Below are 14,582 nucleotides of genomic sequence, written 5' to 3'. Positions count from 1 at the left end.
GGAAGCTCAGGCAGCCACCGGGAGTGGGAACGCAGAGAGCGAACTTAACCTCCGACTGCACGCGGGGCGTGTCCGTCCGAGCCCCCGGCTGCAAGGTCCTGCCTCCGACCCGGGCTAGCGGAGCCGCTCCCGGGCGTAGGGGGCCGGGCCCGGGACCCCGCCCAGGAGGCGGCCGGGTCCCCTGGGTTGGGCGCTGCTGGCGGAGCCGACGGGGCGGAGAGGAGCACGGCGGGAGGAGGAGTAGGAGGAGGGGGCTGGTCAAGGGAAGTGCGACGTGTCTGTGGAGCCTTTTTATACCTCCTTCTCGGGAGTCCGGCAGTAGCCACTGCCGCCGCCACCGAGCGTCCTAGCGCTTCCGCTCCCAGGAGCTGGGCTCCGAGTTCCAGCGCGCCGGGCATCGCCGCAGCCAGCCAGCATGTCGTCCGGGGTCAAGAAACAGAAGACGGTAGGCTTCGAGTCTCCTGCCTTGCTCCTCCGCTCCAACCCCGGGACGCTCGGAGGCGAGCAGCCCCGGCGCCGAGGCTGGGGCGCGGGGAGGAGGAAGAGGAGGAGGAGGGAAGCAGGAGGGCGAGGCTCGGCCGGGACTCCCGGGAGAGCCCTTGCCGGGCAGTCCCTTCCCGCCCCGCGCCTCTGGGAACCTGCGCCCCGTGGGGTCGTCACGGCCGGGACAGACCTCCGGACCTGGCAGAGTGGGTCCCAGTTAAGAGAAAGGACCAGAAATGGGAAATTTCCTTAATTCTCCAAGAGCTTTTCCAGACCCGTCTTTTCTTCTGAATGAGCTCCGCGCGGGTCCAGCGGGTGGTGGGCTGAGGGAACTCGGTCCTGCCAGGTTTGGTCGCGGGGCACACGTCAGTGACAGTCATTGGGGTTTTGTCCACGGAAACTCCTTGGATTGGACTTTCATGACGGACATTCATAAAGGAAACTACGACCATCTAGACGTAAGGGAGGAAATTGCATTTCTACACTGGCAGGACTCTCGCTTGATTCAGCTCCCTGTTGGAATCGGGTGGCACCTCAAGTTCAGTCATGGGGGGCCCCTCAGCTTGGCGGAGTGAGATGAGGGGACTGCTCTGAGGAGGCTCAATTTTATCCAGAATTAATCTGGGCCATCCCCATTGTGGGAAATAGAGGGTTCCTCGAAAAGTTCCTTTCCCACTTAGTGATAGGGGCTCCTATAAATTTTGCATCCTTAAACATGGTAACAGTGATCATAGACTCTTAGAGTCGGAAACAGCCTTGTAGCCAGCATTTGGGCCACACCAGGGGTGGTCTGCAAGCCTTGTTCAGATCCCAGCCAGCAGTCTGACTGCTGAGCACTCACCTTTTCACTACCACACTACAAGCCTCAGATGATTATGGTGGTTAGGGAATGCGCTGACCTCTCTCAGTTAGACTTGTGCTTGGCACATAGTAGGTGATCAATAAATAAATGTTTATTACTATTATTATATAATACTTATTACTGAAATATCTTTGAGGTGTATTTGTGGCAGGCGGCGGGAGAGGTGAAAAAAACATGAATGGGGGAAGGGGAGTGGAGGGGCCATGCAGGGGCTAGAAGTGTGGACTTCAGCAACAAGGGGAAGGGAATGGGGGCTCTGTGGTTTCAGGGAACCACACTGGACCCGCAAGAAGATTCAGGGGGAAGGTGGCATCAACTTGAGAAGGCAGAATGGTCGGGGTCCAGTTGCCTTTTATAGGAGCGATTTTAAAGTGGAGAGACTCTCAGTATTATATTTGAAAATATTGTTAAGTGCACATCACTTATGTTTTATTCCTATTTAATTTTATTAATTTCTGTAAAATTCTCAAGGGTATCTTCTAAATGACAACCTGCTGTGGCACTTAGTGGCCTTTTATATCAGTGAGGTTTTAATTCTTACCTCCTTGCTTGCATCAAGAATTCCTTCCCAATGGGGTTGCTTTGTCAAGCATTAGTAATGAAGGGACAGGTGGTCTTTCCCCTTCATGCCTCCAGTCAGCAAGAGCCTGTGAAGAGAAAGGTTTGAAAACAGGGGTTTTACACACTGATCGCGGCAACTGTACAGACAGAGAAAGTGAGAAATTTGAGGGCCGGAGGGTTTGCTTTTTGTGTTTACACATTTGGAACCTTCTATTTTTTGTTTGGAGGTGTGTGTGTGTGTGTGTGTTCTACATAGGATGAAATTAACACCTGAAACAGCTAGCAGGACTTGTGAACTTTTATTTAGCCAACATGATTATAATCCAGGGCACCAGCACAAGTTCCCCAAAGGGGCGGATAGATACTATTGGGTAAAGCAAGTCAGCTGTAAATGCATATGAAATCTCTCAAGCTTTAAATGTTAACTCAAAATGTGTTTTGAAACTTTGCAAGCCAAAGCAAAATCTGTTCACATGTGTGACCTCTGAACTAATCAATTATTTGAGAAGTGAGTCTTGCTGATCTAGGAAGGTTTCCTGGAAGTGAGGCTGGGCTGATCTTTTTAGGGACTCGCAGAAATCATTACATTATGTTCTATATTGTCAACAGAGGATGGTCAATTCACACCCCAGGTACTGCAGTAACTCCAAATATTTGTTGAGCCCCTACTGTGTGCCAGCCAGGATACTGGGGTGAATACATCTTTCCCAGGGTTTTTTTAGCCACACTCTCTGGATGAATATAGCCTTTCAGTTCAGACCAGTGTTAGAGGAGTAGGTAGTTTTGGTTTAAATGTGAGAAGGTAGGATGATTTTCTCACAAGCTTGAGAAAAATAAAAAAGGAAAGTTTCTTTTATAAGGGAAGGTAGCACATTCCTCCTGTGTTAGGCATCCTTACCATGGTAACCAAAGACAGCTACGTGTCACAGCCCTCCCTCCGACCCTTGATTTACTTCCAACTCTGGCCACCTCCCATCCCGTCGACACACACATAGATCCCAGGAGAAGGAAGGAGGCAGACTGCAGCCAGAGGACTGGAAAGAAAGGCAAAGGCCTGGTCCTTTCTTCTTGCATCATGTCCTGGATTAGCATTTTTCAAGGCCCACAGACAATGTTATGTCCTGGAGACAACCAATCTAAAAAAGTCAACTGAGATATTAAAATATTTTCCAAAGGGTCAAACAAGCCAGTGTTTGGAAGGGAGTGAAGGGCTACTGAAAAGTTAAAGCTCTCCCTAAATGTAAGTGATTATCCACCTTTTTATTATTTTAAAAACTCTGTACAATATTCTATTATTTTCCTGGAGGTAGCTACTTTTAAAACTATTTGAAGATGCTGTGTAAGGCAAGACATGAATTTCCAGATGAGCAACCATTGGAAGGAAGGAAAAACAAGTGCTTCCCAGAGTCCTGGCCCTAAGCTGTGCAGTATTTCATTTCATCCTCACAGCAGGCTTCACCCCAGAAAACCGAGCCTCACCTCTAGGGGAGGAGAAATGCCAGGAGCAGGTCAGGATTTAAATTCAAGTTTGTCCAACTTTGAAGCCCCGGCTCCTGCTCCCTCTATTTCTCTGGCCCATAAATTTCCTCGTCTGTAATGACTTACCCCTTACAACTGTTGTGAGGAGTAAGTAACTCCTAAAAACTGTCTTGCTCAATTCTAGGCCCATATGCAGTTGCTACTGTTATTATTTTTATTACACCACACTCTCTTGGTTTGCCCAGCAAGGAGAAGAAAGCACAGGTCAGACCATTCCAAAGGCTCAGTAAACAACAACCATAAGAATATTTAATAAAAGCAAACAAATACAGAAGGATAGAGGTGATGATTTGAATTCTAATTGTAAAAAGCTGAATAGAAGACAAAGGTTGATAATTAGTGTGGATGTACCAGAGTAACCCAAATAATCAGCAAGGTTTTGCCAACAACCTTGGCCAAGAAAGGCAATCTATATATAAGTTAATTTTAGACTAATTTCTCTTCACCCTTCCTGTGCCTTCAACTGTTTCCAGATCTATCTTAAAATTAATGTTGCCTGATTCATGCTGTTATTCCATGATCATCTCTTTGCACTTTTACCTTTAAAGATAAATATCATTAACTCTGAGTTTTTTTATCTCTGAGATAGTTATCTTTATCTTTCAGCACTTTGTCTTCCTGTTAATGCATGTGGCTCTCTGGTTTGCTTAGGGGATAATTAGGCTGAACTCAAACATGGAACCTTTAGGGAATGAGAGTCTGAGAAAGGAATCAGTGATGTCAATTTCAGTCCTAGGAGATTACTGTTTATTTCAAAACCTGTCACTAAATAGTAATGGGCACTCATCTTTGTGTTTGGAAGTCTCTGGAAAACACAGAAACTAAAAGTAAATAAACATAAATATAATGGCATTTCAACTAACCTTTCATCCCTTAGGTGATTTGCTTATCCGACAGGTGAAATGGCACCTATCCCCAGCAACTTTGCATAGAGCCTGGCACTGAGTAGGTGCTCCATAAATATTTTTTGCGTAAAAGGCTGCAGAATTCATTAGTGAATGAATTTGTTTTTAGCATCTCTACTTTGCTTAGATTTCCCCCACTCCCCTCTTACCTGTCTGCTCTTGTGTGCTTGCTTATTTTTGCCTGGATATTCATCATTACCACTGAAAAATTACCTGTAGGGATTCTTTGAGGCTTAGGATGAATGGCCTTCCCCCCACCCCGCCAACCCCCTGGAGGATTTGCTTTTGTTTCTGCCAGGTGCCTGGTGGCACTACTAGTCTGGCACCACTTTGACCTAAACTTACCACTTAAAGATTTTTAGACCACCCAGGTGATGTGAATTTGAGCTGCAGTTTTGCACACAGGGACCAGCTGGTGAGTACAAGTCCTCACGGACTGCCCCCCTGTGCCTCCTTATGTACACTTTCCATGTCAAGGCCATTGTCCCTGCAGTCTTTCGGAGTGGGAAGTGGGTTAATTCTGGTTCACTCTTATTTTTAGGGGGTGACTCTTGGGAAACTCAGCTTAGTGTAGACAAAAGCCTTTGTATTCTCCCCACTTGGGTACGTTCTAGGCTTCGATTTCTGTTTCACCTCCCCCGTGAGGCTGTCAAAATCCATGCACATCTGCCCCTATCAGGGCAAAAGTGCCTCCCTGCTTGCTTACCTCTTAGGTTCTTGCTTTCCCGCAGATTTTGGCCTGGTAGTTCCTTACTACCTTCTCGGGTATTTGATGTTTCTAATTAGATTATTGCATATTATAGCCTGCACTTTAAATTTGTTTTTATGAAGGATTGGACTGTATAACCTAGACCATCATTGCTGGAAGCAAAAAATCTCTGCCTTTTCTTGATTCCTGTGGATCATTAACATTTCATATCATACCTTTCCCTTATTATACCTATAACATTCTTACAAAAGGAGTACTTTAAGAACAAGTAAACTTAAGTCAGATTGCTAGTCAGAAATATTTAATTTAATCCCTTTTTCCCTACAAAGTGCTAAGGTCTGGGCTGGTGGGGGTGGGGGGAGGTGAGCAGTGCTCACCTTGTCTTGCGGCCTCTGCCTTACAGGCATCCATAGAGATGTGCGTTGTCCTGTCTCATCCTTAGTGTTGGTCCAGTTCAAGTGCATTCCTGTCTGAAAGCTCCTTCAGTGTCAGCACCTTTCCTTGCTTCTCCCATGCTCTCGTGGGTACACTGAGGTCACTGTGCTGCTCCAGCACAACTCGGGGGGAAATTCGGCTGGTCTGTCTAAGATCTTTGACGTTGCCCCCCTACTCCCAGAAGGGTGGGAACTGTGCTTCTGCTCTGGTGTGACCATGCTGGGACTCTGAGGGGCTCGAGGGGCTGCTGGAGTCTGTCTCTGCTTCCTCTCCCTTGGGATCTGTTGAGGATCAACAGCACACCCAGTGCCCCCTGCTTTCAGAGTCCCCAAAGCCATTTGGCTCCTCTCACCCCAAGCCCAGCACCAGGCCCAGAACACCACTCCCCTTCTCAGACTCCCACTGGCAGCTAAGCTCCCTTTGCTTCTAATAAATATTAAACAGAACTTTTTCAGAAAGGTTAATTAACATTAACATTGGATTCGTGACAAATGTGGTCTTATTGATCCTCTTTCCTGCCTTTTGATCACCAAATAATTTTTTTTCAGTTTAGAATAAGTTGGCACACAAGATGGAAATATTTTTTTTCTCTCTGCAAAAGAGCCGTTGTATTAAAACTTAAAATCTAACTTGCCTCTGATAACACATGGTGTGTAAAGTGACTTTCATCGGTTGGCTGGTGTGACTTCCTTTAAAATCTAATCAGCAGCTCTTTCTGTATTTCACATTTACTCCTGAAGTTGATTTTGCTATTACTGGTATTGTGAAAACATGTGTGCAGCATAAACATGGCAAGCTCAATCTAATATCTGTCTAGCACCAAATATTAAATTTTGGCAAAAAAAAATGTGACCTGTTATCAAGCTTTTCTAAAACAGTTACATAAATATATCAAATGCTACATCATTAAAAGTGATCATTTCTATGCTAGGTTAATATTTGCTTTAAATATCTAGTTAACATCTTTATATGGTTTGTTATAAAAATATGGATTTTTATCCACCAAGCATCTATGTCCAGTCTAATATTACCATTACTTTTTTTTCCTTTTTAAAGCGTGCTGAGTGTGGGCTTGAAAAATTATTTGCAGACTTTGCTTGGAGACTTAAACCACCTACAGTGTAGTCTGAGATTTTATCCCCATTACTTCATTCATCTATACCCTCCCCAATCATTTATTTGTGGATTATTCATGCTTTCTCAACTTTTAGCAAAATAGGCAACTAAGATGTTGGTGATGATTTTTATTTTTATATATTTCCTACTGTTAAAAACCTGAATTAACTTTTTCGTCCTCTGCTGTGATTCCATTGTATATTATTTTGTTTTCCTTTAAGAGCTCTAAAAACTTTTCCTTTTTTAGTTCGTGTCAGATCCTCACTTACGTATTTGTTCACTTCATTCACTCAACAAATATTTTTTGAATGACCCAACCAGGACCTTTCGTTTCCATAGTTTACTAGAGCTACCAAACCCTTATATTCTTTTTTTTTTTAAATTTACTTATTTATTTATGTTTGGCTGCATTGGGTCTTCGTTGCTGCGTGCGGGCTTTCTCTAGTTGTGGTGAGCGGGGGCTACTCTTCGTTGCAGTGCGGGGGCTTCTCATTGTGGTGGCTTCTCTTGTTGCGGAGCATGGGCTCTAGGCACGCGGGCTTCAGTAGTTGTGGCACGCGGGCTCAGTAGCTGTGGCACGCGGGCTCTAGAGTGCAGGCTCAGTAGTTGTGGCGCACAGGCTTAGTTGCTCCGCGGCATGTGGGATCTTCCCAGACCAGGGCTCGAACCCATGTCCCCTGCATTGGCAGGCGGATTCTTAACCACTGCGCCACCAGGGAAGTCCCCAGCCTTATGTTCTTTAATTATAGTTTTTTAGGCCATTCAAACACTGTCTTTAAACTATTCAGAACATAGCGTTTACTGTTTCTAACTGCAACACCCCACCCACAACTTGTATATTCTTTCAACCTTCTGCCCAGTCAGTATTACAGTGGCCTTGGGCCAAAAGCAATAAAATTTCCAACTGATTTTTCATACATTTTTTAAAATCCCTTTTTTTTTCTACTAAATTAGAAATTTAAATTATTTACTTTTTATTCAGGCTGTTCCTACTTTAAAAATGTATTTTTTGAAGAACCCTAGCACTTTACTTCTGTAAGGAAAATTAAGAACGCATGTTCAAGCCGTTCAAGTTGTTACACAGTATTTCAGAGCTTTGCTAAGGCCCACGACCATCTTCCTGGCCAGCTGGTTGGTGATAACCACCACTGAGCTGGAACTCTGAGCACCTAACTACAGGCCTAGCACTTTTCTTTTTATTGTGTGCCCTTTGAAAGAGGCCCTACCCATTTTCTATAGCTTTGTTTTTTCTTTTACATACTGGGAAATAGTTTCCATAAATTAAAAAAAAACACAACATTCCCAAGTTGGTTATCAGAGAGTCACAGTTACACTTTTTTTTTTTATAAATTTATTTATTTATTTATTTTTGGCTGTGCTGGGTCTTCAATGCTGTGCGCAGGCTTTCTCTAGTTGCGGTGAGCGGGGGCTACTCTTCGTTGCGGTGCGCGGGCTTCTCATTGTCATGGCTTCTCTTGTTGCGGAGCACGGGCTCCAGGCGCGCAGGCTTCAGTAGTTGTGGCACGTGGGCTCAGTAGTTGTGGCTCGCAGGCTCTAGAGCTCAGGCTCCGTAGTTGTGGCGCACGGGTTTAGCTGCTCTGCGGCATGTGGGATCTTCCCAGGCCAGGGCTCACACCCGTGTCCACTGCATTGGCAGGCGGATTCTTAACCACTGCGCTACCAGGGAAGCCCCACAGTTACACTTCGATTTAGCTTTAGCGTCTTGTTGTGGTATTCTGGAGATAGAAAACACGCACCGGAGAGCAGTGTTTGAAAAATGTAACTTTACCATTTTGAAATATTTTTCATGGGCCAGTCTGTTTCTCTTTAGAAAATTCAACTCATACCCCACCCCCAAACTCCCCAACCTCACATACTCTTCCGTAAACCTTCTCAAACAGTTTGTTTTATCAAAAACAAGAAAAAAGATAATAATGATTGCATAGTGTGCAATACAGATAAAACTGTATTTGGCAAAAGTTGGGGCAAGTTCAGTTACACATTAAGGTCTCAGTTCTTGTTGTAGTTCTCGGAATTTCCATTTTTATCTCTAAATCCATTCATTTTCATTGTTTCCTAAGTTCATGAAGTACCATGAAGTCGATCACAATAATTGTGTGGTCCTGCCAACTAAATCTACCTAATTGCTGAGTTCCAATAGAGTCTTTTCCTGAATTATATGAATAAGTACAGCTCTTGGGCCATTGTGTCACTAATACAACAATGTTTTGAGTAGTTACTAAAAAATAAAATTAAAAAATTTGCATTCATCTACTGTGTTTAGCCATTTGACTAAGAAGAGATCTAATAAAACATAGAGATTACAATTCCGACTATGGGATTCGCATATTTATCAGGAGTTTCGATTTTTAGAGCTTGTTTTGTTAGAAAATTCCCACTCTGTTGTGACTTGTTTACCATCTGCATTGAGAACTTCTGATGTGGCAGGCACTGTTTCCAGAGCCTGCCTGTGCATTAACTCATTTAGTCCTCACCATCTCCTGAAGCAAGTTTGTGAACAAATAGTCAGGAGGGAACTCATTTAACTGAAGTAAATCTTTAGAGAGTTCCCCACAGGAGAAGCTAAAATCTTATTAGCTCCTCTGTAGTTAATAAGTTGTTTATTTCATGGAGGGAATGAGACAAACGCCAAGTAGCAAACACAGCAGGATTGGGCAACTAGTAATATATTACTGCTTCATTTGTAAAATATTTTGGCAGCTGCCTACTGCTGATATCTCAAGATAATAATAAAGAATTCTATTGAGACATTCCCTAGCACTTTTGTATAAAGAGTAAGTGGCATACACTTGCAAATGCACGTTACCCTTGCCATCACACACGTTTCTTTCTTTATGGTGACATAAAGTGAATAATTGGAAAATAAATTTTCTTTGTGCTCAGACTCAACAAGTAGGGGTAATAGTTTTTATTGCCTAGTTTTACCACTAGGTCAGTATTCAACAAATGTGAACAGAATGATTTGTTTCCACTAAAGCTGCTAATACTTGAGACAAGTTGTAACAGTGATTTGTCAATGAGAAAAGGAAACCAGGCCACCCATGTGTTTTTCACAAAATAAAAATTTGACCTACCTGGAAGTCAAGGCTTAAGGATGTTGGCAACCAGATAATGCTTCCATTTCACTGGGGACCAATGAGGAGTGCCTGGAAATTGTGAGATCCTAAATGGCGCTTTCCATGACGTTTGGAAGAAACATTTGGGGAGTTTGTCTCATTCTGTCATCATAGGTCGGGAAAGTCTAAGTTTTCAGCAATCCTTGGCCATAGCCTCATTGACAGCCACTAGGAAGACCTGGATTCTGATTCCCAGGAGACCACTGTGTAAAAGGCCGGAGCCCACGCTCAAGGGGAGAAGAGTGGCGTTGGCTGCGTGTAGTTGTAGGGCCTGAGATCGAAGTCCTTTCATAGAGAGGTTACCTTATTTAAATGAAGGGAGTAGTAGTGACAGTAGAGAAATTAAATCACAGAATCCATGCTTTCACAGTGTGAGACACCTTGTGTACAAAATTCTGTTAAAAGGATGTGTTGCCTCTGCTTAGTTAGCCATTCAGTGAATGGAAGAATCTGGGTCATCATAAACACCTGGCTTCTCTCATTTTCTTCTCAGTGTTGAGGCTCGGGTTTAGTAAGTCCTTTAAACATCACATTGTGATGTTCATTCTTGATTAGGTTAAGAGTCTCCCTCAAGGTTGAGGAAGGTACCTTGTTGATCCAGTTGAGTTCCTTAGATAGGGGAAGGGAACAAGCATTTATTCGGGGACTTCCCATACAGTAACTCATCTCCTCCTCACAGTAACCCATGGAGTAGTTGATGTTCTTATCCACATTTTATAATTGAGAACAGTAAGGCTTATTGAGATTAAATAACTCGCCTTAGGATGCATAAGTGTGAGTGGCAGAGCTGACTCCCTCCTAAATTCGAACGCCATGTTTTCAATGATTCTTTTTTTTTTTCATTCGTTAATGTAATAGATGTCATGGATACTACAACTGTCAAAATGAAGGTTATTCTGATGATTGAAACATACATTTAAACTTTGTGGATGCAGATTAACGCAGTGAAGAAACTGAAAAGATTAAGTGGTCGCTTTGAAAGGGATTTTCCTCAGGTGCTTTTTGGAATGTTGTATATAATCTTTAGAAGATGTGGATTTGAGCAAATGCCATTAAAAGGCAATAAATGTTAGTTTGGCTGACACTTTGCGGCCAATTTTAGGAACGGTAGTGTTTGGAATCGAACCCAACATTTCACCTTAATAATACAAAGCTTCAGTGTTCTAGTGGGTGAATGCATATACCCAAGAAAAAGTGTCCTTAGAAGTAATTGCAGTGACTTAACATGTAACTCTAGACTTGGCCTTGTTCATTATGTGGGCGCTGCACAGTCAAGCATTCATGAGTTACAAGTTCCCAAAGCCCCACAAGCTACGGGCCTGTTCTCTGGATGTACTAGAGGTTTCATGGACATTTCCACAGCTCAGCACAGAATTTTAATCTTTCATGGTTCAAGGAGCCTGTGTCATATACACAGCCTCATTACCAGAACCAATTGCAAAAGAATATGAAGAAAATACACAGAGGTAATGAAACACAGCCTTCAGTGGAGCACTTACAGGGCTGGTGTTTAGAAAGGCAGCTAAGACCTGTGCTGAACACTATAATTGTGTGGTTTAGAGCATCTTCTGAAGGCAGTTACACATTTCTAGGAGACTTGATTTGATGTGTATTGTGTTTCCATGAGGGCAATTGCCCCCTCCCTGAATTATAGCAGGGTTCCTCTGGGTCTGCATTAATACCTTTCTTTCATCATACTCATCAAGGCTTATTCATAAATTCTTATTAATTATCCTAGCCGCTCTCTAGAATGGGTGGGTGTAAGGATTACAAATCTTTACTAAAATAAAGAGATGGGATAAATTCCCTACGCCTTCTGGTGAGCCCATATAATAGTAGAGACAACCCAAGTTTGCCAAGTTCAGTGGCCTAGTTCTTTGTTTTGTCTCCAAGCAGACAGAAGCTCAGGGACACCTGAATGATATTTGGAATGAAGGCTTTCTTATTGGGATTGTACCAAGTTAATTGTGTGCTGTGAAACACCATATGGTCTCATTTTCATTGGGACATCTAGTGCTGTGAACACTACAATACATGAATTAAGTGATTCAGCTAATTATACCCACTTTTTTATATGCTTCTAAAAATATAGCACGTGATCCTTGAAATAGAGAAGGTTGTGTATTCAAATTTTATTACCATTTTTTTGGTGTTGTGTCTGTATGTTTATTTTTTTATTTATTTACTTTTTAAATTTATTTATTTTTATTTATTTTATGGCTGTGTTGGGTCTTCGTTTCTGTGCGAGGGCTTTCTCTAGTTGTGGCAAGCGGGGGCCGCTCTTCATCGCGGTGCGCGGGCCTCTCACTATCGCGGCCTCTCTTGTTGCGGAGCACAGGCTCCAGACGCGCAGGCTCAGTAATTGTGGCTCACGGGCCCAGTTGCTCCGCGGCATGTGGGATCTTCCCAGACCAGGGCACGAACCCGTGTCCCCTGCATTGGCAGGCAGATTCTTAACCACTGCGCCACCAGGGAAGCCCCCTGTATGTTTATTTTAATGAGGAGACTGGAAACTAAACCATTTCTTTGCTGCTAATTCATGCTGGATTACCTTCGTATTTCCATGGGACATACGAATTCTGAAGCCATGTCTGTCTCCATGATAGCACCCTGCTTGGATCTGTGTATAGTTGCATATAAAGTATAGACGGAGTTATTACCTTAAAAAGCTGATTTAGACAGAGGCTTGAGGAAAGAGAAGGATACAAGAGTCAAGGAGATATCTGGAGAAAACTTGATCCTGTAGACCAGGTGTTAAGAAATTATGTCCTGTGGCCAAATCCAGCCCCCACCCTGTTTTGGTATAACCTGTAAGCTAAGAATGGTTTTTAAATGGTTGAGTGAAAAATCAAAGGAAGAATTATATCTCACAACATGTGAAAAGTGTATGAAATTCAAATTTCAGTGTCCATAAATAAAGCTTATTAGAACACAGTGATGCCCATTTATTTACATGTTGTGGCTGCTTTCACTGCAGAGATGAGTATTTGCAATAGACTGTATGGCCTGTAAAGCTGAAAATATTTATTATCCGCCTCTCTAAGAAAAGTGCGCCACCTCCTGCTTTTGACAATGGGGGGCCAGTGTTCAGTTCCGACTGACTTAGGTCAATGGCCTGTCAGCACATCACTCACATCTGACTTCAGAAAGCTGAGTACCCAGCTCTACTTCATGAGCCCCCAGTTGAATTGTGTTTGGTGTATTGCCATTGTTTTGTTTTAAAAAAACATTATTTTTTAAAAAGTTCTAGGGAACTCATTGTTATGTCTCTTTTAATGATATTATTGAAGATATTGTTCATTAATTACAACGCATGATATTCTCTTTATAAAGATCCATGGGAGAAATACGTCTTCAGTCTTAGTACCAGAAAGGCTGTATTTTTTCTGAGGATTTGTGTGTGTGTGTGTGTGTGTGTGTGTGTGTGTGTCTGTGTGTGTGTAATCCTTTGGAAACTGTGCATTCTGTGACTGTGCAGCTTTATTTTTGCCAAAAAGCTCGGAAGCAAATTTGTGGCTCACTTTCTATTTTTGCACCAGCTTCGTGCTTGGTATCATTTCACTTTATGCCCCTTATGTTGTTTTTTCTTTTTCTCATCCACTCAGAAGTGAGCTTTTGCTGTGCTTTATGGATCCTGTAAGTCACTGTACATGTTTTAGGAACTATGCAGGACATTAAAACATATATTAAATTAAAAATAAGATGCATTTGAACTTTAGCTCCAGAAACTCACAGAGCATTCCTTACGGTCCCACCTCAGAGAGCCCTTCACCTTTTCCCTACTGTTTTGTGACTTTCCAGGGCTCTGTGTCTGCAGGACCTTATGGAAACCAATCCTTGCAATGCTTGTTAAGTGCTTTGTGGTCTAATGTTCTATCCTTGCTGGAGGCTTATCATCAAACCCCCTCAAGGTGGATAAAGATATAGATCAGAAGTTCTTCATCTGGAGTCCAGAGGATTTAGGAGGGTTGTGAACTTGGATGGGGAAATTATTTTTATAACCTATAATAGAAAAGTCTCACTTCCTTCAATGATGATCACAGACAACAAATCATAGCAGTATTAACAGTACCTGTGATTATATCAGCAATAGAAGTTACAGATATTTTCATATCATGTAAGTTGTTGCCGATATTGCTGATGTCATGAAAATAACTGTGTTCTTTATTACTTCGAAATTAAGATGATTACTATAGCTGTCTACCTAAACATCAGGATCTTGTTATTTAATATGCTGATAAAGAAGGACATTTATTACTGTCCTGTAATTTTAAAAAACCATTTTGATAACTAATTCATTTTTTTTCTTTGCAGTCCTTTGTGTTTTATTTTATGCATTTAAAAACATTTTTCTGAGAAGGGGTCCATAGGCTACCAAAGGAGTTCTTGACTCAAAAAAGGTTAAGAAAGCTCTGTGCATGGGTACACCCACGCAGGCCCACACACACAGTTTTTACAGGCAGTTCCAGAGGGTTCACAGATGCCCAGACAAGGCCCATGTCTAATATGCAGTTTAAGAACTCAGGCCCTATTGGCTAAAATCCAAGATAGAAGGTCACATGAGGGAGGGTTTTTATTTTGTTTTATTTTCTGAGGCCCAGTTCAAATGAATCACTTCTAAGAATCAACCTACGGTGCTTAGTCATAATCTTAGTCATAGTATTGATTCTGGCTGTTATCATTTAGCATTATCTCTTTCATCCAAAAAGCAAGGAATGCACATGTCTTCATAAAATAATCTCTTGGCTTTTGCCATATCAACTCTTGATGTTTTTCAGTGAGAAATTAAAAACCTACCACTTCACACTGTTTGATTTTTAATTTCTATTGAAAAG

The 14,582-nt window shown here is 42.5% G+C and overlaps 1 protein-coding gene across 5 annotated transcripts in view; it reads left to right on the top strand.

Moving 5' to 3' along the window:
* Positions 1 to 249: 249 nt before the first annotated feature.
* Positions 250 to 14,582, top strand: part of PAPSS2 (3'-phosphoadenosine 5'-phosphosulfate synthase 2) — a 79,655-nt gene continuing 65,322 nt past the window's right edge. For 3 of the 5 annotated variants that reach the window (XM_036828486.1, XM_036828487.1, XM_036828485.1), the window contains exon 1: positions 251 to 445. In XM_036828486.1, coding sequence (XP_036684381.1) covers positions 416 to 445 — 30 coding nt within the window. In that variant the 5' untranslated portion in view covers positions 251 to 415. Of the gene's footprint in view, positions 446 to 14,582 lie in introns of all 5 variants that reach the window. The other 2 variants (XM_036828484.1, XM_036828488.1) reach the window with 2 other exon arrangements.

The sequence above is a fragment of the Balaenoptera musculus genome, chromosome 16, assembly GCF_009873245.2.
Source record: "Balaenoptera musculus isolate JJ_BM4_2016_0621 chromosome 16, mBalMus1.pri.v3, whole genome shotgun sequence".
In the NCBI taxonomy this organism is placed as follows: Eukaryota; Metazoa; Chordata; class Mammalia; order Artiodactyla; family Balaenopteridae; genus Balaenoptera; species Balaenoptera musculus.
The sequence above is the reverse complement of the archived record's forward strand: the minus strand, read 5'-3'. Positions and strand labels throughout refer to the sequence as shown.